Below are 25,460 nucleotides of genomic sequence, written 5' to 3'. Positions count from 1 at the left end.
CTGGAAGGCTGTGTCCACGTGACTGCAGAAATCTACTCTTTGGCAGCCCTGTGCTACAATGAGATGGAGAGGTTAAAAAATAACCTCTAATGTTCCATGTGGGATCAATATTTATATTTCAGTAACCATGTTGAACACCTGGTGGGATGAGTAAGATGTGACTGTTTCCTGGGAGTTCAGATTCCAGAGATGGATGCAGATAAAATTGAGACAGTTATCATATAGTGGCGGAAGTCCCATTCATTTGATATATACTCTTGAGTGGTACTGTGTGCCAAGTTCTCTGCTAAATTCTGAATATATACTGGTGATGGTCTGCCTTCATGAAGCTTAAAGTCCACAGGAGGCCACAGGCAGCTAATAAGTAAAGAAATCCATAAATAAATATATGGTGACCAAGCCTGATATGAAAAAAACTGACAGAGTACATTCATCGAATATCAGGGGAACCCTAGCTGATGGAAACACAGTTAAGACAAGAAGGATAAAAATGAGATAACCATGTGAACAGCAGAAGGGAAAAACACCAAAGGTTACCAAATGGGAAAGGGGGGTAAGGAGGGATATATAAGGAGTTTGGGATCACCAGATACAAACTACTATATATCAAATAGGTAAACAATAAGGTTCTACTGTGTAGCAGAGGGAACTATATTCTATATATTATAATAAACTATAGAGAAAAATAATCTGAAAAAAAAATATATATATAACACCCATACATATATGTGTGTATATACATATATGTGTATGCATGTTTGTATATGTGTGTGTGTGTGTGTGTGTGTGTGTGCTCAGTCACTTCAGTTGTGTCTGTCTCTGTGCGACCCTATGGACTATAGCCTGCCAGTCTCCTCTGTTTATGAGATTTCCTAGGCAAGAATACTGGAGTGGGTTGCTATGCCCTCCTCCAAGGGATCTTCCCAACCCTGGGATCAGACCTGCATCTCCTTTGTCTCCTGCATTGCAGGTGAATTCTTTACCTGCTGAGCCACTTGGGGAAGCCCAAGTTGTTTATATATAAACTGAATCACTTTGCTGTATACCAAGAACTAACACAGCACTGTAAACCAACTATACTTCAATTAAAAATAAAAAGAGTCTTGAACAGTGATTACCATAGGCAGGTAAAGGAGGCAAGGAAGAGAATTCTAGGAGAGAAGGAGAGTAGGCAAACATTCAGAGGTTAAGACCTGCATACTTTGAAAAGTCAGAAGTAGTTTAGTGTCACTGGAGTATGATGTATGCAGGGGTGAAGAGGGAGGAGGAATGGAAACCACATCTGTAGTATGGAACAGTGTGACGAGGACTAAATAAGGAAGAACATCTGTGTCAAACAAGGAAGTTTATGCTTTATCTTGAGGGCAATGGGAAGGAGCCACTAAAAGTTTTAGGTAGGTATGGAGTCATAATCAGAGTTGCATTTTCAATGAACCACCCAGGAAGGAGTGCAGAAAACCCAGTTGGAGGGGGCAAAATTTCAATAGGGGAGATAAGCTGAGGCCAAAGCTCTAATCTGGGCATTTAAAGAGGCATGCATAAGGAATGGCAGTTGCACAAGAGAAAAGTTTGCTGGTTAGAGGAATATTTAAAATAATAAATTGACAGATTCCGGTGAAAATTAAAATTTGGAAACTGAGGGAGAAAGAGAAGTCAAATATGATACCCACTCTGATTCTGCCCCTAAAATGATTGAGCAACCACTTAAGTGAGCTTTTTGTTGTTGTTTAGTTGCTAAGTCTTGTTCGGCTCTTTTGTGACCCCAGGGACTGTAGCCACCAGGCTCCTCTGTCCATGGGATTTCCCAGGCAACAATACTGGAGTAGGTTGCCATTTCCTTCTCCAGAGGATCTTCCTTGCCTAGGGATCGAACCCATGTCTCTTATGTTGCAGGCAGATTCTTTACCACTGAGCCACCAGGGAAGTTAAGTGAGCTTGACTTTGGTCAAACCAAGGAGCATAGAAAGAAGATTGAGTGTCAGAAAAGACAATGTGTGTCCTAATAGGTATCTTTAGTTGAGGTCCCTTTGGGTTTCCAGGGAGAAGCATTTGATGGGTGCTTGAATATTTGACATGGAACTCATCACAGAGAAAGAAGCTGGAGATAGGGGCATATATTTGGAAGTCTTCAGCGCTAGATAGTTAACTGGAGCCGTGAAAGGAAGATGGACTCATCCAAGGGTAGAGAAAGAATGAGAAGACGACCATGGACTGGACTCTGGGAGTCTTCATATACTTAGGGACAAACAGAGGAAGAGAACCAGCTGGAGAGGAGATAGAAAACCAAACGAGAATTGTGGCCTGGAAACAAGGGGGTAAAAACAAATGAGTATGGAATGGTCATGCGGTACAAAATGCAAAAGACAGTTCAAGTGAAATAAAGGTAAATCATGGTCCATTGGAGATAGCGACAAAGAGGGGACTGATCTTTATGGTGGGACCAGTCTTAGTAGAATGGGGTGAGGTATGGGAGAGGGGAAGTGCAAGCAGAATACCTTTTGCAGTGGGTCAAGAAGGAGGAACTAGAAAGAGTGTGGAAGCTTCTTTTCCAAGACTTTCTCTTTCTCCTGGAAAGGGCACAAATTCTTCAGTTACACCACGCGTTCTGATTTGGGATTTGAAAGTGTGGTAACCGTACTTTAGGGCAGCCTGTGAATCCAAAGAATTAAATGATTTATGGAGAAGGAAAGGAGAGATTCCAGGGTGCTGTCTGCATTGAAGATTGTGAGCCATAAAGTCTGAAAAAAAAATCTTCCCTGACTCTTATATTTGTAAAAAACTATAAATGAATGTCCTGTGATAGAAACAAGAGGGAACTATTTATCGATCGTCTGTCATTTTATAGTACTCAGGACTCCATATCTAATCTTCAGAACAGCCTATAAGGTAAAAGTATTGGCCCTGATGGCAAAAAAGTAAACCGGGCTTGGAGAGGTTTATTGTGTCTGGTCAGCCACCTGGCACACAGTGAAGTTGCTTCGTGATTGTTGAAACTGTATTTTCTTCATAGGCACCAAGACTAGGAGAGCAAGGATTTCTCTCTCTAAGAGAGGACATATGAGCCTGAAATTTTCATGAGAAAGAAGGAGACAGATCCACTAGGAACAGTTAATATATGATTCCCAAGCTGAAAGAGGGCAGACCACCATTTGGGAAAGAATTGATAAAACATACAAACTGAAACAAAGTCAGAACCAAAAAAGGCACCATGCAAGGTTAAAGTTATGTGAATAATGATGTGCATTTGTTATTTTAATGTTTTCCAAGTGCATTTCATTTTGAATGATATACTCAGATAGCACACGTGGTAAGGGATAATTGAAAAAATGTGCAGGAGAATGGCTGCATTCAAAGAATAAACATACAGCTGTGAGGAGGTTAGGAGTCAAAGGGGTCAGCATATGCCCCATCCCCCAGGGATCTCATTAGTGCATGAGTGACCATATATGTAGAGGCTAAATGAATCTCACTGTTTGCAAAGACCCACAGTAAATGAGACAATGACGAATCAATAGTAATTAGGCCAATAGATTCTTATTGACCCAGATGTCTGAAACCAAATGCCCTGCTCTGAGATTCCTTGAGAGACAAAAGATTTATAGACATGTTCTCTTTTTTTTTTTAATCCCTTTACTCTTAAGTGCAGTGATGTTTTTCTGAAGCTACAATTAATGCAGACTCTTGACTTCTAGGTGGAAAGAATGTTCTTATGGCCATTGTTGACCAGATGATTCTGTTGGACCAGGAGCAGAGAAGCTGGGAGGTGTAAAAGCAGGGTACAGTCGTATTCTCCCCAGATGTGTGGTTCTGGCCTTGTCTTCTATGAAGACCTCAGAGGACCTTGCCTAATACTATCTTGCATGCACTGTACTCAGTCGCTTTAGTTACGTCCAACTGTGTAGACTGTTGCAACCCTGTAGATTGTAGCCCGCCAGGCTCCTCTGTCCATGGGATTCTCCAAACAAGAATACTGGAGTGGATTGCCATGCCCTTTTCCAGGGGATCTTCCCAACCGAGGGGTCGAGACCGAGTCTCTTACATCTCCTACATTTCAGGAAGATTCTTTACCACTAAGTCGCCAGGGAAGCCCAACATTATCATAGAATCATTCTAAAACAGAGCTTAAACTTGGGGCTTTGACAAATAATCCCTGGCCCGAGATACAGAAAGCACATGGCTTCAGAATCCCAGAGAGAGTTTAAGTTTGAACTTGGTCACATGTCTTCACTCCTTACACAGTCCCTCTATAAGGGGTGTTGCCAGTACCTGGCTCATTGGGTTGTGGTTGAAGGAGCAGCAGTTAATGTTGCTCTGGTTAGTAAGCCTTTTCCCAACAAGATCTTCATCTTCTGATATAGGTTCAAAGATTTTTCCAAATGGGAATGAGATGTCAGGTCAAGGACCAAAGAGAGTGCCTGGTAAGGATGACTGCCCGCACCTCCACCCAGCATACATCTCACAAACACACACGCCCACACACACACATTCTCACATACACATGCAAGTACTTACATAGATTACTTTTGTTTTTCTGTATTTTCTATCTTGGAGTTCTACATAAAATTTATATGCTGTAAGAGTTTGAAAACCACCACTTGTTTGTTTATTTCTTTATACCTAGTGTAAAAAATTTTCAAGAATTTCATAGGATCCAGAAAGACATTCAGTTTTGCAAAACTAGAACTAGGAACCACTGAGCTGTACTCCTAAAGCATTTTAAATGTAAATAATGAATATGTTAGGTATCTTATGTATCAGCATCCTTTGGTTATTGATCTTCTATGCTTTTTTTACTTGCCATTATTCAAGTTGTGTTTTTATACTTTAAAGCTATGGTTCCAGGGGCAACAGTGGGTGGTGGCATGGGATACTAGTCCACTTTCTTCTAGAATTGTCAGTTCAAGAAAAGGAAGCACCTTTAAAGAGAGGACGGCTAACCAACTTTAATCTTTGTGTCATGCAATGAGTTTCACCCAGTAAGGTGAAATTTCCCACTCATTATATGTATGGGAAACTGAAGTTCAGAGAGGTTAAGTCACTGGCTTATGTCACCCAGTGAGAACAGGTAGAGCCAGGGTCTCTATCCAGGATGGTCTTGGATACAGATCCTGGTTCTGCCTGCCCTAAGCCCATCATCCCAAGCCCAACCTCTTTGGCTCTCTCTCAAGTAAATAGAATGAGACAATCAGAAAGGTCATCTGCCTGTTTCATTCTACATATAAAGAAACTAAGCCTTAAAAAGAACAAGAACTAATGCATTGTCATTAGGTAGGTTGGGGTTGGAAATCAAGTCTCCCAGCTATTGATACCAACTGCATCCAGCCCATCCTATCACTGCTTTCAGCAAACTCCCATCCTGAGTCCAGGAACTTACATTTGTCTCCATATGTCAAATTATTATTGTTACAATTAGTAATACTGATTTTTAAAAATCCTTTACATATGTCCAGCACTGTACAGTTTGCAGAATCATGTATCTTCACCTGCATAGTCTCCTTTGATCTTCACAGTAATCCTATGAGGTCAGTTGTGCAGGAATTATAATGGCTTTTTTTACAGATGCCAAGAGAGTGATTCAGAAATTTGAATAACTTTTTCATGGTTACATACCTACTATGGAGAAAAGACATTCTTGGATCTGGTCTTTTGCGTCCAGACCTTTCCACCTTCCACCAGGACATGTTTCCTGTCCTTGGTGAGAGCACAATGTGATCTGAGAGTGTGGTTTGCTGATGTCTATAAGTCGGGGGTAATTTCTTTGCTGAAGCTTTTGGGACCCCACTTACTTTCTGGATCTGATGTGGGAGTACAAACAGTTTCTTTCTGCAGAGCAGTTTACTCCCTGACCCTAACCCCCCTTTTAAAAACAACATCTTCTTCTCTTCCAGACGCCAGAGTGTATATGCATATTTGAACAGTCACCTGGATCTGATTAAGAAGGCTCAGCCTGTGGGTTTCCTCACTGTTGATTTACATGTTTGGCCAGATTTCCATGGCAACCGGTCTCCCTTAGCAGATCTGACACTAAAGGGCATGGTAAGTAACAGTCAGTTCTTGCACGAAGGTGAAGGCGGGCCAAAGGGCTCCAGAGTTGGAAGAAGCAAAGTTGAGGAGAAGGAAAAAAGTGGAAATATAAACAAAGCCGGCCAACAGCCCACTGGCTTCTTGCAGATGTACTGCTGTTGAGAGGGTTCTTGCAACTACATAGGACGATCTGTTGAAAGTTCCCATTGTTTCTGAGCCAACCGTGAGAGTGTTAAAAGCAGGATTTCTTGCTTCTAGCTACTGCTGCCTCTTTGTCCCATGGAGCAACTAGAAGTTGAGCCCCTGCCTATGCAATTTTTCTATTTACATCAGTTTGTGGATTCATGTTTTCCATCTCCATATCCAGGCTGCTGGGTAAAGAAGTGGTAAATATTACCACCCATGGTCTAGCTTGCCACAGCCACACATCTGCCTAGGCTCTGAGTCAGGGATGTTCAGAGTGTACACTAACATTATTAGAATTTCAGATAAACATTGGTAAAAGTAAAATAAAGTTAATAACTTATGTTCGTGGGTAAATTCAGCTGTTAGTGACCTTTAGACTCACTTTTAGTTCAGAGATTTGGGGCTGGAGGTGCCAGCATGCCCTTGGTGGAAGTGCTCACAACCACCTAAGCTAAGAGATAATATCTCGATGGCCAAGCAAGATTGGGTGGCTAAGAGTAGCTTAGCGCTAAGAATCACGTTTGAGGATGGATAAAGCATGTGAAAGCTAGGGAAAAAGAGATAAACTTCAGGTCCAAGAGGCCAGGAGAGACCACAAAGAGGAAAAGAAGTCATGAATTCAGAATCCAGATGTCCCATTGAGAAGCAAAGTGTGAGGTGCCTTACGGCAGGGCTTTAGAATGGAAGCCGCAAGCAGTGCAAGCTTTATGCACTATGTGACAGAGGAGCAGGCCTGCTGGCTTGAGGAGCTTCAAGACTTAACAAGCTTTGGTTTTGTGGTTAATTCTATTAGGATTATTTTAAATATTTTTGTGTAGCCAACAGAAAGACCTAGTCTTTCCTTTCATTACCTATTTGACACAGTCAACTTCTGTGTATGAAAGGGAGTCATGATAGCAAAGAACATCGGACGTAGCGAGGGCAGTGTCTGTCTGGAGTTCATGAAGCATGCCCATGCAAAAAATAATGAACTCGGCCTCCTATTTGGCCCATGGAGACAGAAGAGGAATGTCCCGAAAGGTCCATGGGCCCTAGGCTACAGCTGGAAAGTCGTACTTTGAGATGGCTGACTTTCTGGGTACAAACAGAACTTAAGGGAAGGGCACATTTTGTATGAATACAAAAATCCATGTCTTAGAGACAAATATCTAAAGCAAGATATAGGAGACACTTAAAATGTTAAAGAAGGGTCTTCCCTAGCAGTTCAGTGGTTAAGACTCCATGCTTCCACTACAGGGGACCCAGGCTCAATCCCTGGTTGGGGACCTATAATGCCACATGTCACAAGACACAACCAAAAAAAAAAAAATGAAAAACTGGAAACAAAGAAATAAAAATTAAAACTTTTAAAAAATGTTAAAGAAGTTAAGAAGGATGACTGGTTCATAAAATGACCCCCCCAGAAAAGCAGGGTTGTGTCATAAAATGATGGTGGCTCTGAAGTCCAGGGCTTGGATCCAGAGTGCTTCCCTTAAGGTCCTTCCCTTGCGACACCTGCTGTACCAGCTCACCACCCAGCCTGGCAGGTGCCACGGGCTTTGTCAAAGCCCTTTTCCCAAGGGCTTTGTCTATTTCTTAAAACCAAGCCTGACATCCAGAGACTTAAGAATTGCCATCATCAGGATTCCAATAAAGTTAGCTCAAACACAGAATGGGATTCCAAACAAGCCAATGAGTGCTTTGAAGAGCATCTGTCTTGTTAGATTAAGTACAAATAGGTATGTACTCACCAAAGGGGATGTCTTGCATGGGGACATATGCCCAACTGTATCAAAAAATCCTGCTGTATTTTTAGAGATATGATCTCTCTTTCTGTTGAAGCAGTATATGAATACAGGTTTGTTTGTGGATGTATTTAATGTCTTGACCATGCAATGCAGCATGTGGGGTATTAGTTCCTGACCTGGGATTGAACCTGCACCCCCTACACTGGAAGCACAGTCTCAACCACTGGACCGTGAGGGAAGTCCCTGTATTTACTTTTTTAGAAGTTTTATCATTTCATAAACATACTTCACACATCACCTGATGTTTCTTAGCAGGGATTTCCCGTCACAATTGCCCTTGGGTTGGCCTTACCTTTGAATAGCTGTCATTCTATGAATGTACCTCACAAAACTGGAAGGAGAAGATGACCTAGATAAGATACAAGAAAGGAAATTCTAGGCTAGAAATTTCTCCTCAAATCTCATTTTTTTAAAAAATTTATTTCATATTGGAGTATAGCTGATTTAAAATGCTATGTTAGTTTCAGGTGTACAACAAAGTGATTCAGTTATACATATACATATATCTATTCTTTTTCAGATTCTTTTTCCATATAGGTTATTACAGAACATTAAGTAGAGTTCTCTGTGCTATACAGTAGGTTCTTGTTGGTTATTTTATATATAGTAGTGTATATATGTTAATTCCCAGACTCCTAATTTATCCCTCCCCAACACCTTTCCACTTTGATAACCGTAAGTTTGTTTTTGAAGCCTATGAGTCTGTTTTACAAATAAATTCATTTGTATTATTTTTTTGGATTCCACATATAAGTAATGTCATTGATATTTGTCTTTCTCTGTCCAACTTCTGTCACTTTTTTTAGCATGATAACCTCTAGGCCCATCCATGTCACTTCAAATGGCATTATTTCATTCTTTTGGATGGCTGAGTAATATTCCATTGTATATATGTGCCTCATCTTCTTTGTCCATTCAGCATGGACAAAAAAAATGTTCTGTCAGTGAACATTTCAGTTGCTTCCATGTCTTGGCCATTGTAAATAGTGCTGCAATGAATGTTGGGGTGCCTGTATCTTTTAAAATTATGGTTTTCTCCAAGTATTTGCCCAGTAGTGAGATTGAAGTATCATATGGTAGTTCTGTTTTTAGTTTTCTTAGGAAACCTCCATATTGTTCTCCATAGTGGCTGTACCAACTTACATTTCCACCAACAATGTAGTAGGGTTCCCTTTTCTCCACACCCTCTGTAGCATTTTTGTTTGTAGAGTTTTTGATTATGGCCATTCTGACTGATGAGGTGATGACTCATTGCATTTTGAATTGCATTTCTCTAATAATCACAAAGAATCAGACATGACTTAGCAACTGAACAACAACAACAACAAATAATTAGTAGTGTTGAGCATCTTTTCATGTGCTTTTTGGTCATCTCTATGTCTTTTTAGGGAAATATCTATTTAGATGTTTTGCCCATTTTTGATTAGGTTGTCTGGTTTTTTAGATTGAGATGCATGAATTGCTTATGTATTTTGGAGGTTAATCCCTTGTCAGTTACTTCATTTGCAAATATTTTCTCCAATTCTGTGGGCTGTCTTTTTGTTTTGTTTATGGTTTCCTTTTCTGTGAAAAAGCTTCTAAGTTTAATTAGGTCCCATTTGTTTATTTTTGTTTTTATTTTCATTAATCTAAGAGATGGATCCAGGACGATGTTGCTGTTATATGTCAAAGAGTTTTCTGTCTGTTTTCTTCTAGGAGTTTTATAGTATCTGGTTGTATATTTAAGTCTTTAATCCATTTCAAGCTTATTTTTTGTATGGTATTGGAGAATGTTCTAATTTATTCTTTTACATATAGCTGTCCAGTTTCCACAGCAGCACTTATTGAAGAGACTCTCTTTTCTCCATTATATATTCTTTCCTCTTTTGTCATAGAATAATTGAACATAGATGTGGGGGGTTATTTCTGAGCTTTCCATACTGCTCCATTGATCTGTATTTCTGTTGGGCCAGCACTATACTACTTTGATTACTGTAACTTTGTAATATAGTCTGAGGTCAGGATGCATGAGTCTTCCAGTTCTAGTCTACTTCAAGATTCTTTTGGCTATTCAGAGTCTTTTGTGTTTCCATACACATTTTTAATTTTTTTTTTTTTACCTAGTTCTTTGAAAATTGCCAATTTGATAGGGATTGCATTGATTCTGTAGATTGCTTTGGGTAGTATAGTCATTTTGACAATATTAATTCTTCCAATTCAAGAACATAGTATATCTTTTCATCTGTATCATCTTCAGTTTTTTTCATCAGTGTCTTATAGCTTTCAGAGTACAGGTCTTTTGCCTCCTTAGGTAGGTTTATTCCTAGGTATTTTATTCTTTTTGATGTGGTGGTAAATGAGACTGTTTCCTTAATTTTTCTTTCTGATCTTTCATTGTTAGTGTATAGAAATGCAACAGATTTTTGCATATTCTTTTGTTTCCTTCAACTTTGCTGAATTCATTTATGAGCTCTAGTACTTTTCTGATAGCATCTTTAGGATTTTCTATGTACAGTGTCATGTAATCTGCAAACAGTACCAGTTTTACTTCTTCTTTTCCAGTTTGGATTCCTTTTATTTCTTTTTTCTTCTCTGATTGCCGTGGCTAGGACGTCTAAAATAATGTTGAGTAAAAGTGGCGAGAATAGACACCCTTGTCTTGTTCCTAATCTTAGAGGCTTTTGAGTATGATGTTAGCTGTGAGTTTGTCATATATGGCCTTTATTATGTTGAGATAGTTTTCTTTTATGCCCACTTTCTGGAGAGTTTTTAATCATAAATAGGTGTTGAATTTTGTTGAAGTTTTTATGCAACTATTGAGATGATCATATGGTTTTTATTCTTCAGTTTGTATCACATTTGTATCAGTTTTCAAAGAACTAGATTAGTTTATATATATTGAAAAATCCTTGCATCCTGGGGATAAACCTTACTTGATCATGGTGTGTGGTCCTTTTGATGTGTTGTTGGATCCAGTTTGCTAGTATTTTCTTGAGAATTTTTGTATCTATGTTCAAATCTCTTTCCCTCAGTCCAGTTTTGGATAACATCCAAATAATCACCCTGAATCTATTTGTCATTTTATCCTTTTGCCAGAACCTACAGTGACTACTTTCTGCAACACTCATTCAGAAAAAATTTATTTGATGCCTATTTTGTGCCAAGCCCTACTAAGAAAATCCCAGTAGGGCAAGAACAATATATGATTTATATAAACAGGCAATAGGGATGCACGTTCAGGCTCCAGATGCCACTCACTGCCCAAGGCTCGATAGACATACAGAAAATGATGACCCACCATGGTCTCAGCAGTCAAGAAAAGCTTCAGATAGGAGGTGACATTGACACTAAGGGAAATAGAAAACAGGGTTTACGACCAAGGGGATCATAGTATGTGCAGTGTTCTAGAGGGGAGGAGAGCATGGTGGGTGAATGTTTACAATTTTGGGGTCCATATGTCACTGTCTAACCAGTGATAGATTGCACTTAGCATTTTATCTAGGTGATAAAAAATCTCTCAGAGAACCAATGGCCACTCCCTGTTCTTCTGCTTCAGCAACAGCACACTCTCCCAATTCTTTTCTCTCTCCGTGGTTGGCTCTTTTCTCTTACCCTTTATTGATCACCTACTTTGTGCAGGCCTCAGCTAAACTGAGGGAAAATAGACTTGAAACTGTACCTGTTCCAAGTTCACATGATAATTGGGGGAATAATATTGTACATGTGTGAGTATGTGTGTATATGTGTGTATGTACACAACATGTGATCCCTGTAATACAGACATCTGTACAAGGCAAAAGAGGTACTCAGTAAATGCCTGAGTTTGAATTTTTTAGGTGGCATTTGGGCAACAAACCCTGATGCATCCTTTCTCTGCTTCATTTGAAAATATCTGTGAAGATGCAAGAAAAGAGCATAAGCTCGTGCTGACTTAAACAATTAAGATGACATTCAACTAGAAAAACTAGAATTGACTCTCTCAGGGAGGATCTGGGAAGATTTTACAGAATCAAAAAGATTAAATGTATTTAATAACTTGTTTGAGAAATATAATGTCTGACATATGAACAAAATAAACCACCAGCCTTGCAAATGTTGGGACCTCTCCACTTCCTGGTCCCTAGCTTAAAATTGCAAGGTTCCTTTAAGCCTAAAAACAGAGCAGTCATCCCTCTGCTCTACTGCTGATGGTTAAGGTTTTTTGCTTTGTTTTGCTTTGCTTTTTGGAAGCAGCCAGTGAGCTTAGTTTCCCAGAACTCCACAACCCGGACCTTATCTTCCCTTTCGGTTCAGTCCATTAGAAAACTGCCAACCCAAGTAGCCAGCTGGGCTGGAAGGCTGATTTAGGATGTACGCTGATGGGCTGCAGTCTGAGGACCCTGTATCAAACTCTCTTAGTGGGGCAGAGATAGGGAAACTCTGTGAATTTGACAGAGGAGGGTAGCTTTACATGTCTGTCATCTGCTCTAGGGTTAGAAAGCCAGGCAGTGGTCATCCCCCTCAGGCCAACAAAGCTACACAAAATAAAAACTGCTAGACTCTAGGAAATGGCAACTAGCTATAGATCTGAAGAGGCAAACCCATGTTACAGTGAGTGGGGCTGAGAGTAAATCATGTATACAGTGTGCTGGGAAATACTGAATATGTATAGTGCCCTAGTAAAAGTGAACTTAAAAAATAATAATAAAGTGAGTCCCTTAGGAAAAACATGTTGCATACAAAGTAAAAGAAATACCATTTTGAATGCTTAAGGGAAAGGCCTCTTAAAAATTACTTACTACTGAAACCAAAAGAAAATATTTTAAAACTTCTTGGCATATTCAATAGGATTTTTTTTCAAAGCACATCTCTGTGAAAGAGGGCAGAAACTTATTAGAAAAAAATGAGCTCAGATAGTGAGGCAATGGAGTGAGAAAACAAAGGAAATAATAAAGACAACTGAAAATATAGTAGCAGGATTAAAACCTACATTGAAGATTTGAATGCAAAAGTCATAATTTGTACTAAAAAAAATAAGATCAGAGCTGTCACAAAGCAACATGTGCTTTAAATGTATTAGAAAAAATTTTGATTGTAAGAGCTATGGCTTATTTAGTTTCTAATTTCAACAGTGCTTAGATCAAAGATGGGCACTGAATAATTGCCTTCTGGTTAAGCAGTTATTTCAGCCTTCACTTGCCAAGGGAGGAAGGAACAGTGACCTGCCAAGGCCACAACGCCAAGAAGCAGCAGAGCTTAGATGAAAACAGGAATCCCAGCTTTTAGGATGCACACCCATGTGCTGTGTGCTGCGCTCAGTCATGTCCAACTCTTTGTGACCCCATGGATACTGGCCCACCAGGCTCCTCTGTCCATGGGGATTCTCCAGGCAAGAATACTGGAGTGGCTTGCCATGCCCTCCTCCAGGGGATCTTCCCAACCCAGGGATCAAACCCAGGTCTCCCACATTGCAGGAGGACTCTTTATTGTCTGAGCCTAAGGGAAGCCTATCATGGAAGCTTGAGAATGCTGGGATGGGTAACCTATCCCGAGGCCTCCTTAACTCATACCTCTGGACTTTGTGGGATGCACTGACTGTATAAAGGACTCCCCACAGCTCTATCATGCATGATTTCACATTGAACCTTGCTCCGCAGCCCAGTCCCTGCTCCCCTTGTCTGACCACTAGCCTTCTTGCTTGTTCTCCCATTTTTCCCCTTACCCTCATTCTTGGATTTAAGCTCTAACCCTATCTTTGCTCAATAACAGTTCTGTTTTTCTTTCCACCCTCACTGACTCAGATTTCAGAAGTAATCACCACTCCTGGTTTGACCTGGCTCTAAACCCTTCCGCTTTAGGTGCCTACCCTCTTAAATAGAACAGGGCAAAACTCAGGAATCCTTTCATGAGGTTTGATAGAATCACTTTCTTTTATTCTGGTGAGAGTTGGCTTCCTGCCAGGTTACTAGCTGTTTCATTTCTCCTTCAGTGATGCAGGATTGACCTGTGGCACTGGACTCAAAAGAGTGATGGTTAGAGGGTGGGCAACTTAATAGTATGCTTGAACCAAGTAGCCACCTATGTAAATATTTCTCCTTGCCTCTTGATAAATGAGGCTTGGAGGGGTGAGGGGCATGCATCTGATGTTTGAAAGGAGGTTGGGTAACTGCAATCAACATCAAAACGTTTAACACCAATGATTCTAGGTTCTTTAAAAACAAAAGCAATACTTTTTAAAAAAGTATGATGTGGTCATGTGGTCATAGAGAGAGATGAAGCTAAATGCTACCACTAATGGTTGTGTGTCTTAGATAGGGGATGTCTGTGTGATTTTTATTTTGAATGATTGATTGGATAGCTTTTACCCAAGTGAAATAATAAAGTGAGCCCAGGATTATGAAGTCAGACGTGTCTTGAAAATGTGCCAGCGGTGTGTGACCTCTGAGGTTAGCTCTGTGAGGTCCATCTACTGTCAGTAAGCAGGAACTGCAGAGGCTTCCTTGCAAGGTCCTTGTCAGAGTCAAATGGAGAGACTGTCACACAGCAGACAGACAGCAACGGCAGCCACTTTTGAATTGTAGGTCCTGCTCAGTGACCCTTCCTTGCATGTTTACAAGATGGCCTTTGAATCCCAGGCAGCCGGTCACAAGCCATCCACCTTAGGCCCAGAACCAATGGTACCTACCAGCCACCAAGGCCTCCAGTCACAAAAAATCAGCTAGGGAAACTAAACAATCACTTGGTCCTTCATAGGAACCTTGTTTCGTCCAAGCGTAGAGACCCTAGTGGTGAAGGATCCACCTGCCAATGCCAGAGACATAAGAAGATGTGGGTTCCATCCCTGAGGTCTTCCCAGGGGATCCTGGAATGGCTACCCACTCCAGTATTCTTGCCTGAAAAATCCCACGGGCTGAGGAGCCTGGTGGGCCACAGTCCGTGGGGTCACAAAGATTCGGACACAACTGAGTGACTGAGCACACTTCTACACTTGAGTGTTTAAATTCTCAGCCCTCAGTTTCCTCATCAATATGATAGGAAACTCGGCTTTGGTGTGCCTTACAAAACAGTTAGGGCTGTAGAGTTATAGAAGAGTCCTTACCTCCTTGTGTACACAGCCAGTGTTTATTCTCAAATCAATACGACCTCTTTGTTATGGTGGGTTTTTAAAAATTATTTTCCTGAAACACCCACTCAGAGAAGTAAATTACCTCAGAGACATACCAGGAAGTGAAAACACGCCATATTCACCAGTTGGCTAAAATGTGTTTTCCCTGCTTCATTTTGCAAGTACAACACTACCCAGAATGCAAAGTTATTTTCTGGTTCTTTGAAGAGCTGTGATTTCTAACCTAAGGCCATATGCTGCTCAAAACTGCTGGAGAAGTTGAGTGCTGCTCCAAGGGCTCTTCAAAGCAAGCACAGTGCAACGTGCGTGTGGAAAACTAGGAGGGAGTCAGGAAAGAAGCGCGATGAGATCTTAGCCAGTTTCCAGAGGACTGACTCCCAGCTAGAGACGGACATCGCTAAACAGAGTCAGATGTGGGGGAGTCAGCAATTCTGGTGAGTGTGTGCAGAAAAGCCAGAGGCTGTATCCCTGTGGCTTCGTCTGATTGGGAGATGGATGATCAAGTTGGAAGCTCATGGACCAATTAAGCACCATTTGAGTGATATATTTTTAAGCCTTGGAAACACGTGGACTCCTTGACATGAGTTTATTGATTTTTTTGTTCTGATTTAATATTGTTTTATGTACCATTCTTTCACATATTGTTTTTGCCTATGAAAAATTGACTCCTATAATGAAGTTTAATATCCTCAGTATCATTTAACTGGTTTTCAGATAATGTATTTTTTTTATTAAAGCAGTTAATTTACCAGCTTGTATGATTTGTAATAGGTGCTGTTATTTTCAGGAATCATGACCTACCAAGTATCATGATAGATGCCTTCCAAGCATCATCACCAACTTTCTTTATAACCCTGCAAGACAGTATTATTACCGCATTGAAATGAATGGAGAAATTGAGGGTCAGAGAGTCTAAGTAATTCACTCAGGGTAGAAAAGACCAGAAGTAGTAGTAGAAACCAGTCAGTTCAAACCGAGGTCACTGACATTCTCAAATGAAAAATTAGATCTTTGTATTTTTGGCATTCCTTTTGCTCTGTTTTCAATATGTCTGAAATATTTCTCCCTCAGTTTAGTGATTTTTTTAAAAAAAATTGCCGTATAGAATCAGTCTTTTCTTAGTGCTTTTTATCTTCCCTGTATATACCAAATGACAAATAAAACTGGGGCTAGGGAGCAGTGTGGATTGTGAACAGGATCCTTTCTCAAGATACTGTATAATGATAAAAAATTGAGGAGTAAATCAGGTGGAAATCTGCCAGGAAGACCTAAAAGATGAATAATGGGAAATAATTAAGGCCAGAGGACCCAGGATGGGATCCAAGTTGTGTGTAAATCCAAGACAGGGTTATATGACAGCAAATGTGAACCAGGACTGTCGACCAAAACAGCCTTGTTTATACTGGTACAAGTGCATATTAAAATATATGATTGCTTTACATTTAGATTTTTTAGACTTAGATTCAGCATATCAGAAGCAAGGTAGATGAAGGTGTGAAGTACCTGCTACATCTGTGCTGCGCTGTGCTACGTCGCTTCAGTCATGTCGCTTCACTCTTTGCGGCCCTATAAACCATAGCCTGCCAGGCTCCTCTGTCCATGGAATTCTCCACACAAGAATACTGGAGTGGATTGCCATTTCCTACTCCACCTGGTGCATCTGGGAAACAGCAAATGGCCTAGTGTTCTTGGTACAGAGTTCACCAACAGAATAGGCTGTGAAGGAGAATGTCAGTCCATCCTCCAGTTGGCATATGTGTGTTAGTTGTCCATTGCTTCTGTAATAAATTGCCACACGCTTAGTGGCTTACATATTTTTTTATATTTATTTTTAAATTGTGTATTTAATTTTGGCTCTGCTGGGTCTTCATTGCTATGCACACACTTTCTCTAGTTGTGGCGAGTGGGGGCTACTCGTTGTTGTGGTATTCAGGCTTCTCGTGGTGGTGGCTTTTCTTGTTGAGGGTGCACAGGCCTCAGTGGTTGAGGTGCACAGGCTTAGTTGCTCCATGGTATGTGAAATCTTTCCAGACAACATATCGAACCCTTGTCTCCTGCATTGGCAGGCAGATTCTTAACCACTGGTCCACAAGGGAAGTTCAAGGCTTAAATTTATTATCTTACAGTTATGTAGGTCAGAAGCCCAGGCTGGCCCAGCTGGTTTCTCTGCTCCTGTTTTCACAAAACCAGAACTAAGGGAGATTCTGGGAATAATCTGCTGTCAAATCCTTCAAGTTGTTGGCCAAATTCAGCTCTGTGCAGTTGTAAGACAGAGGTGCCTATTTCCAACATAGCTGTCAGCTAGGGATCCTCAGCTTCGAGAGGACACATGAATTCCTTGGCTCATCGTCCTCTTTCTCCATCTTCAGAGCCAGCAATGGCAGATCAAGTCCTTCCATGCTTTGAATCTCTCTGATTTCCACTTCTACCTCATCTCTCCTGCATTATTCTACTGTATCTCTTAACTGACTCTCTGTCTTCCTCTTCTGCTTTTAATACCTCACAGGATTGCATTGGGCCCAAATGGATAATCCAGGATAATCTCCCTATTTTAAGATCAACTGGCTAGTAACCAGTTCCATCTGCAAAGGCCCTTTACAGCAGTGCCCAAATTAGTGTTTGATAGGGTAGTCAGGGGATGTTAACTTAAATTTGGCCTATCACATTGTGTTAATACATTTATATGCATTTCCTATTTCTGGGTAAGTTTTTGCCAATGCCAAGTGTTGGTCTCCATCCCTGATACTGATAACCTATAAATATTTTAGGGAAATTGTATCTCTCTTTCTCTTCCAGGCTGCTGACTATCTGAGACCTGTTTTCCGATCTCTGGCCTCTCTCCAGAGGTTTACCAGAAATCTTTCTCTGATCCTCCTTATTTTCTTGCTATATGCCCATCATCTCCTCCTTCATTATTGACTGAACAAGCAGAGTGATTTTTGTTCCTTTGTGTTCTCAAAAGCTTTCAGTCAATTCCCTTGAGCCTTGGATACTCCATCAAGTTCTAATGACCCTAGAAAATCTTATGACAGAGAATCCCATTTTCTTGTCTTTCATAATCTTTAGAAACCCCTCGAGATCTATTTCTAAGCATTTTTTTACTTACCAATATACATAATCACTTAATTTTTTGAAGAACTAAGAAGGGAAAAATTTAGCTAACTAAATTACTAATAGACCTTTGTTTATAATCTCAACTACTCCATGGCCTATAATTGACATAACCAAGGTTTAGGTCAATCATTCCTACAATTTATCATGCATTCAGGCCTTGCTAAAAATGCAGATTGCTGGGCCCCCACCAAAAGTTCAATAACTAGAAGTTGGATCACAGGAAACCTGCCTTTAACTCAGATCCCGGGAAAGAGTTAAGAGACAAGCTGAAGTTCACACAGCTGCCTACGGGCAACAGGATTTCAGCTGAAGTCCAGGGTGAAGATCATGTGTCTTTCCTTTCACAGAATGAATGGAAGTGTGTAGGCTGATAAGGACTAAGGCTTCTCTAAGAAGTCCTTGAAAGTGAGTCTTCCACTGTCCTATTGCTGGGCACTCATCAGGGCACACTGCTTCTCCACACTCTTAGATGTCCAGACCATTCTCACATGATCCTGATGCTGACGCCCAGCACTCTTTCTGCTCTACCTTCCCCACCCTATACCACTACTGGTCTTCAGTCCCCATTGCCGATACCCTGGGAGTACCCACAGCATGTTGCAGGAGATCTTTTAATTCTATATCCCAATTAGTGAATGAGATTGAGCCCCTCATGTAATTCAGGAGAACAGAAGTGAACATTTATTAAGAGAAAAGGGAAGAGTATGAACATTTTTTAAGCGCTATAAGTGTCTAACTCTTGTCGATTTGGTACAGCTTGTGGAAAAAGTTAGATGCTTTGCAAAAGATAGCTTACTTAATCATTAAATACCTTGAACTATTATTATTCTTATTTTACAGATTTTTAAAAAATGAGGCTCAGACAGGTAACAAAACTCACAATTGTCCTGCAGTCAATTAGAGAGAAATCTTACTCCAAAGTGTATCATCTTTCTTTCACCTTTATAAATCCCAGCAGTATTTACATAAATGTTTTACAGTCATACCTAAGAGGTTGAAATTATCCATTGCAATTCATGTCTCTTTGGCCACCATATGCCTCTAAATATTAATTATGAATGTTTTCTGTTACAGTCTTCATTTCACAATATTCAAAATAAATAGAATATGCTTCCCATTGCAACTCTCCATGGGGGCTTCCCCACTCATTTCACTCTCTCCCAAGCATTTGAAAGAGGCATATGTGCATCTATAAACAGATTCCTTCCACTTAGTCTTCCTTTTCATATCTTCTTACTGATGGAGCCATTCAGACTTCAGCCAGAGTATTAGCTCCTCTGGCCTATTCCAGCTTTCTGGCTGGTTGCAAATCTGTACCTCCCCCCAGGACATCCCTGGCGTTTCCAGGGCACTGCTACCTCTTGCCATGATAACTCCATGAGCGTCCTCTGTAGCCTCCTGAGGGGTCCTCATGACAGACACACCTTCGAAAGTTCCATCTTGGGTTGACTGCCATTTGATTTTTGTCAGGATGAGGCTGGGATACCTGATACTTGAGGGAGAATCAAATGATTATCTGTTCTTCTACTGTCTCCGTTGGCAAACCAGGTGAGATGTCAAGAAAGCAGGGACCCTGGGCCATAGTAATTTCACAGTTTACAGAGAAGTGTCTTTCACTGAGCCACATTTCAACTCATGGCCCTGGTGTTAGTGGTGAGGGAATGTTGGAAGTAGCCATGAGAGAACCATTCTTGCTTATTACTCCCTTTTGATACGGAATACCTTCCATATGATGGTCCATGTAATAAATTCCTCCCCAGGAATAATTTTGTCTGTCTTGAAGAATGATATGTTTTATTTGTCATAAAAGAAAGGCTGTGCCATCCATCATGTTTCTTTTTTTGCCATAGCTACTAGTAAACCAGCTCAAGAGTTAAATTTAGTACTCATTTACCTTGATCATCTCATTCCCAGTTTCTGAAGAAAAGAAACTGTCTTCTCTTTTCTTCGCTATGATTTCTGAGCTTTGAAAACATTCAGAATTTAGAGACGGGTCCATGGTTTCTTTCTGCTTGAATATAAATACTTTGGGGAAGTTCTCATGAATAGCTGCTGGGATTAAGAAAACTAAATCTAGTGGTATTTTAGTCCTCCTCTCTTATAGGTTCTTACTAATTGAGAAGAATATCAGAACCAGTTACACAGTCAATGTTATTATACAGAGCCCTAGTAAATTAATAGGAAAATGCATCTATATAAAAAGTCAAAACCCTCCATCACAGTTTATCCACATGTGGCATTCAGGACCCTCCTGTGGATGGATGTTGATCTGCCAAACAGACTGGTATCCAACCACATGGACAATCATGGTCTGATTCACATCTCATTGATAGCCAGCGAGAGGAGGCCAAAGGTAGCCTATCTATTGGACTGACTCTGGAAGAGAGCTCTAAACTGTGGCCCAATAACTTTCCCTAACTTGTTGAGGTCAGGCCAGTTGTGAAGAAGAGAGAGAGAGAGACCGTTTATGACTTGTGACCTTTACCAAGGACCACTGCACTCCTTGGGGCTGGTGCACACACAGGGTGTTCAGCTGAGGGAACTTAGGGCAGGGCTGAAATCCTGTCCACTCTGCTCCTTTTTATAATTCAGTCTTCTCAATGGAATGTCTTGCATTTAGTCCACCTAGCAGGAGCACCATTTTCTAAATCACACAAAAGCTGTATATAACCTACAGGGTCACTTCTTTTGCGTCCCAGGTGGTGCAGTGGTTAAGAATCTGCCTCCAATGCAGGAGACATGAGTTCAATCTCTGGGTCAGGAAGATCCCCTGGAGTAGGAAATGGCAACCCAGGTGGCTCAGATGGTAAAAAGAATCTGCCTGTAATGCTGGAAACCCTGGTTTGATCCCTGGGTTGGAAAGATCCCCTGGAGAAGGGAATGACTATCCACACCAGTATTCTTGGGGTTTCCCAGGTTTCTCAGACAGTAAGGAATTTGCCTGCAATGAAGGTTCTGCCTGCAGAATCTTCCTGAAGACTGGGTTTTATTCCTGAGTCAGGAAGATCCCCTGGAGGAGGGAATGGTTACCCACTCCAGTATTCTTGCCTGGAGAATTCCAAAGGAGACTGGCAAGCTACAGTTCATGGGGTTTCAAAGAGCCAGACATGACTGAGCAACTTAACACTTTAACTTACTTTCTTTTACTGCGGTCTCATAGAAATCACTTCTCTGATGAGGAAGAGAAAGTGTGGAGGTTGGGAGAGGGGGAAGAGCATGGAAGTGTTTTTCTTTCTTGGGATGTGAAGAAGATACACCCACTCCACCTCTGTGAATTTATGAGGGGCTGAGGTAATAAATTCTGTCTTTCCTAGTGGCTCAGACAGGAAAGAATCTTCCTGCAGTGCAGGAGACCCAGGTTTGATCCCTGGATTGGGAAGACCTCCTGGAGAAGGAAATGACTACCCACTCCAGTGTTCTTGCCCAGAGAATTCCACGGACAGAGGAGCCTGGTGGGCTGTAGTCCATGGTGTCCCAAAGAGTCGGACACGACAGAGCAACTAACACTTTCACTTTTTTCTTTCACTTTTATAATTGTATATGACAGAGAGGGATAGGATGTTAGAAGAGAGAATGGCGCTCGTAAAGAAAAAGGAGCACTGAAGTGCCACACACCCAACAAGTGCTAACTTAGTGCTGCTGTGTGGGCTCAGCGGCAGGCATGGGAGACACTGTGTGAGTGACACAGAGCCTGTCAGGACTCTAGGTTCTGGCTTCCATGAACCTCGGGATTCTCTCTGAGGCAAACTGCTTTCTCCTCTGTGTCATAAACCTCTATGGTATTAGTGTGGTTCATGTTCTCCTACTTCCAACATCCTTGCTGCATATTTAGGCCTCTGGAGAACTTTCTGAGAGGTGTTCCTTCAGAGTTCTTGGCTGGAGAATATGTACCCCAAGAGCTCCTTTCTGGCTTCTCCTTCAAACCTCCCATGCTCCTTTGTGTTCATATCAACACCATTACTATCATTGAGTGGCTTCATAATCGGCCACCAAAAGTCTATCAGCAGGTAGCTCTACTGAATTCAGGAAGACCCACTTTAGCAGACTTAGATGAGTAATCAGAATAGCTGGGTGACTTCCCTGGTGGTCCAGTGGTTAAGACTGTGCTTCCACTGCAGGGGATATGGGTTCAATCCCTGGTCAGGGAACTAGATCCCACAGGCTATGAAGCCCAAAAGTTAAAATATAAATAAAAAGTTAAAATATAAATAAATAAACAAGCATGTGCCGTGTGCTCAGTCGTGTCTCACTTTTTGCAACCCCACCGAAAGCAGCCTGTCAGGCTCCTGTGGGATTCTCCAGGCAGGAATACTGTAGTGGGTTGCCATTTCCTACTCCAGGGAATCTTCCTGATCCAGGGACCGAACCCACACCTCCTGTGTCTCTTGCATTGCAGGCGAATTCTTTACCCACTGAGCCATCAGCCAAGACATTTTAAAAGAAGTACCATTAAAAAAAAAAAACAAACCCCGCCAGAACACAGGATGTTAAGGAGAGAGAAAGGACGAAACACTGGTGAAAAGAACAGGCCTGACCGTGGGCAGAATCACTCATAGAAGACAGGGAAGGTGTTTCTGCTTCAGAATGAGGGAAATGGAGATAGAACTTTTCACATGATCAGTTTACTTTTGAGAATAAGCACTAGCTCCCTTGTAGAGAGGAGCAAGCCCCATTTGAAACAGGGAGATTTGATCAGGAGCTGTTTCAGCAATCAGGAAGAATGTGCTGAAGACCTGGGCTAAGGAGGTGACTGACAGGATGAAGAGAGGGGATGGATTCAAAATAGATTTGGGAGCTCCAATGTACAAGACTTGGAGACTGATTAAATACAAGAAGGGAGAGAAAAGTCAGGGGAAAGTGCTCCCAGGTTTCTGGTTTGGGTAGTAGAGTGATATCTGTGCCCTGTAACAGGCCAAGGCTGATGCCTTAATCCTGGCCGGGGGTGGAGTCTGGAAAAAATGATAAGTGGGGCTGGAGCGACTGAAGGACAAAGACCTGGGTAGACCACTAGGCTCCCCCGTTTTAGTATAGGCTGCATGTCACCACTTCATTAAACTCAGGAATATATACACCATTGCTGCTGCTGCTGCTGCTACTAAGTTGCTTCAGTCATGTCCGACTCTGGGTGACCCCATAGATGGCAGCCCACCAGGCTCCCCTGTCCCTGGGATTCTCCAGGCAAGAACGCTGGAGTGGGTTGCCATTTCCTTCTCCAATGCATGAAAGCGAAAAGGGAAAGTGAAGTCGCTCAGTCGTGTCTGACTCTTAGCGACCCCATGGACTGCAGCCTACCAGGCTCCTCCGTCCATGGGATTTTTCCAGGCAAGAGTACTGGACATAAATTAATTTTGTCATGAAAATCTAAAGTAAACTGTGGCATTGATGCCCACCAGCTTCGGACTAGACTTAAAGAAACCACCTGTCTTCACCCTCTAGAAATGTTCCAAGAGAACACCTTCACAAACGGGAGACATGAAAGTGAGACCATGAACAAGTCTTAAAACTACCCAAATTCAGTAACCTGTTGTCCTGGAACCTCTAAGAAATTGACATGCTCCATAAAAAGGCATGTGGTTCAGGTTGACTGTAATGGAATTCCCTTGCAAACCACAGATTCTAAATGATCCCCTAGTAGGTATAACATTTATAGGAGACATGTTAGTTTACTCTGAATACCCCACCGATTTCTGACAGTAGCAGAGCTCAGAATAATATCATCTTTTACTAGAATGCCAGTGCTACATGTTGATTTCTGTAAGCCAAAGAGAATAGGTGTTGGTAATAAAAGAATAATGTTTTCAGATAAGAAGAAAGATATTTAATTCATTCCATGCTAATAAATACCAAACACAATCTCCTAAGAAAAACCACACACAATCTCCTTATACTATTTGGTTTGTTTTTCTCTAATCCAAGGCAAGGCATTTTCTTTGGGGGAAGAAAGAATACTTTTTCCAGGTCTGGAGATTAAACAATTTAGTAGTCGCTTCACGTTCAGCTTACAAAAAGGGGATTTGCATATGAACTTGCTTCGGCAAGAAAACACATCTGAGCATGTTTCATGGGAACTATCTCTAACCATGGCTCCATCTTTTCTTTCCTTCATCCCTATAGGTCACTGGATTGAAACTATCTCAGGACCTCGATGATCTTGCCATTCTCTACCTGGCCACAGTTCAAGCCATTGCTGTAAGACACTTGAATGCTATTTTTAAAGAGATTTAGGTCTATTGATAAAGTTGAGACCACATATCCCCCAGGACATATCATATGCTGTTGTGACAGAGATTTTAGGGAGCTTGCCAAAAATAGATGCTTGTCTGGAAGGAAATTCTGAAGATCTTTACCTGCTTTACTAATAGCTTCACATAGCTGGGAACTAAAAGGAGTTAAAATCTTAGAACATCTTACCTACCATTTATCTAATTTGTCTTCTAAGTTCAATTAAATAGAAGCAAGCAAGCTGATGCCATGTTCTTGTGCATTAAGAAGAGCTGGTGTTAAGAATGTCCAGATTTATAAAATACGTGATATTGTTCACTTTGCAAAAGCATCCAGTCTGGGGTTCTTTTAAATAGTCAGCTTCCTTGGAACATGAAAATGTTTGTTTTTATAATTAGTTGCTTAAATGAAAGCATTGGATGGTTAGGCAGAGAGAAAGGGGAGAATTCAGTGTTATGAACTCCTAAACTGAAGATCAATCAGAAATGAAAACAAGTTTTTAGAAGCTCAAGCATCACTGTCTAAGGACTCTTTCTCTAGAGGTGATCTGTAAGTGAGCTACAGAAGGGCTCTAAACCCTGAAATAACATAGGAAAGATTGCATGTATGTGCATGTTAGAAAGTGCATTTGAAGGGAATGAGTCATGGCCTTCAGGATCTCAGAGCTGGTAGGAGCTCCAAAATAACAATAATCCACTGAGGCTTAGTTGCTCTGCTCTGGAAAGGGAGTTGGGGACTAAAGGAAAGGAAAATCAGTTCACTGAATTCTGAGTCATAATTTATTTTTCAGAAATGTACCTACTTAAGCAAAGTACTTTTGTGTATTCATGCTATATAGATATAGCTATATGCTATTCAATTAGTCTGTTCTCCACATACCACTTTCATATCCTCATTAGTTTAAAGAATAGAATTACATACATATTTTCTATATATCCATATCATCAACTAAAGTACTTTCCTTATGTTTAAGTTTACCTAGGTACCACATACATACAATAAAAGAGCAGAGTTGGCCAACACAATTAAATAATCCTTTTTAG

At 41.0% G+C, this 25,460-nt stretch overlaps 1 protein-coding gene across 7 annotated transcripts in view; it reads left to right on the top strand.

Moving 5' to 3' along the window:
* Positions 1–25,460, top strand: part of FGGY (FGGY carbohydrate kinase domain containing) — a 476,938-nt gene that overhangs the window by 348,201 nt on the left and 103,277 nt on the right. For all 7 annotated transcript variants that reach the window (XM_065912007.1, XM_065912026.1, XM_065912035.1 and 4 more), the window contains 2 exons: positions 5,889–6,036; positions 24,310–24,384. In XM_065912007.1, coding sequence (XP_065768079.1) covers positions 5,889–6,036; positions 24,310–24,384 — 223 coding nt within the window. The remainder of the gene's footprint in view (positions 1–5,888; positions 6,037–24,309; positions 24,385–25,460) is intronic.

The sequence above is a fragment of the Muntiacus reevesi genome, chromosome 1 (assembly GCF_963930625.1).
Source record: "Muntiacus reevesi chromosome 1, mMunRee1.1, whole genome shotgun sequence".
Classification (NCBI taxonomy): Eukaryota; Metazoa; Chordata; class Mammalia; order Artiodactyla; family Cervidae; genus Muntiacus; species Muntiacus reevesi.
The sequence above is the reverse complement of the archived record's forward strand: the minus strand, read 5'-3'. Positions and strand labels throughout refer to the sequence as shown.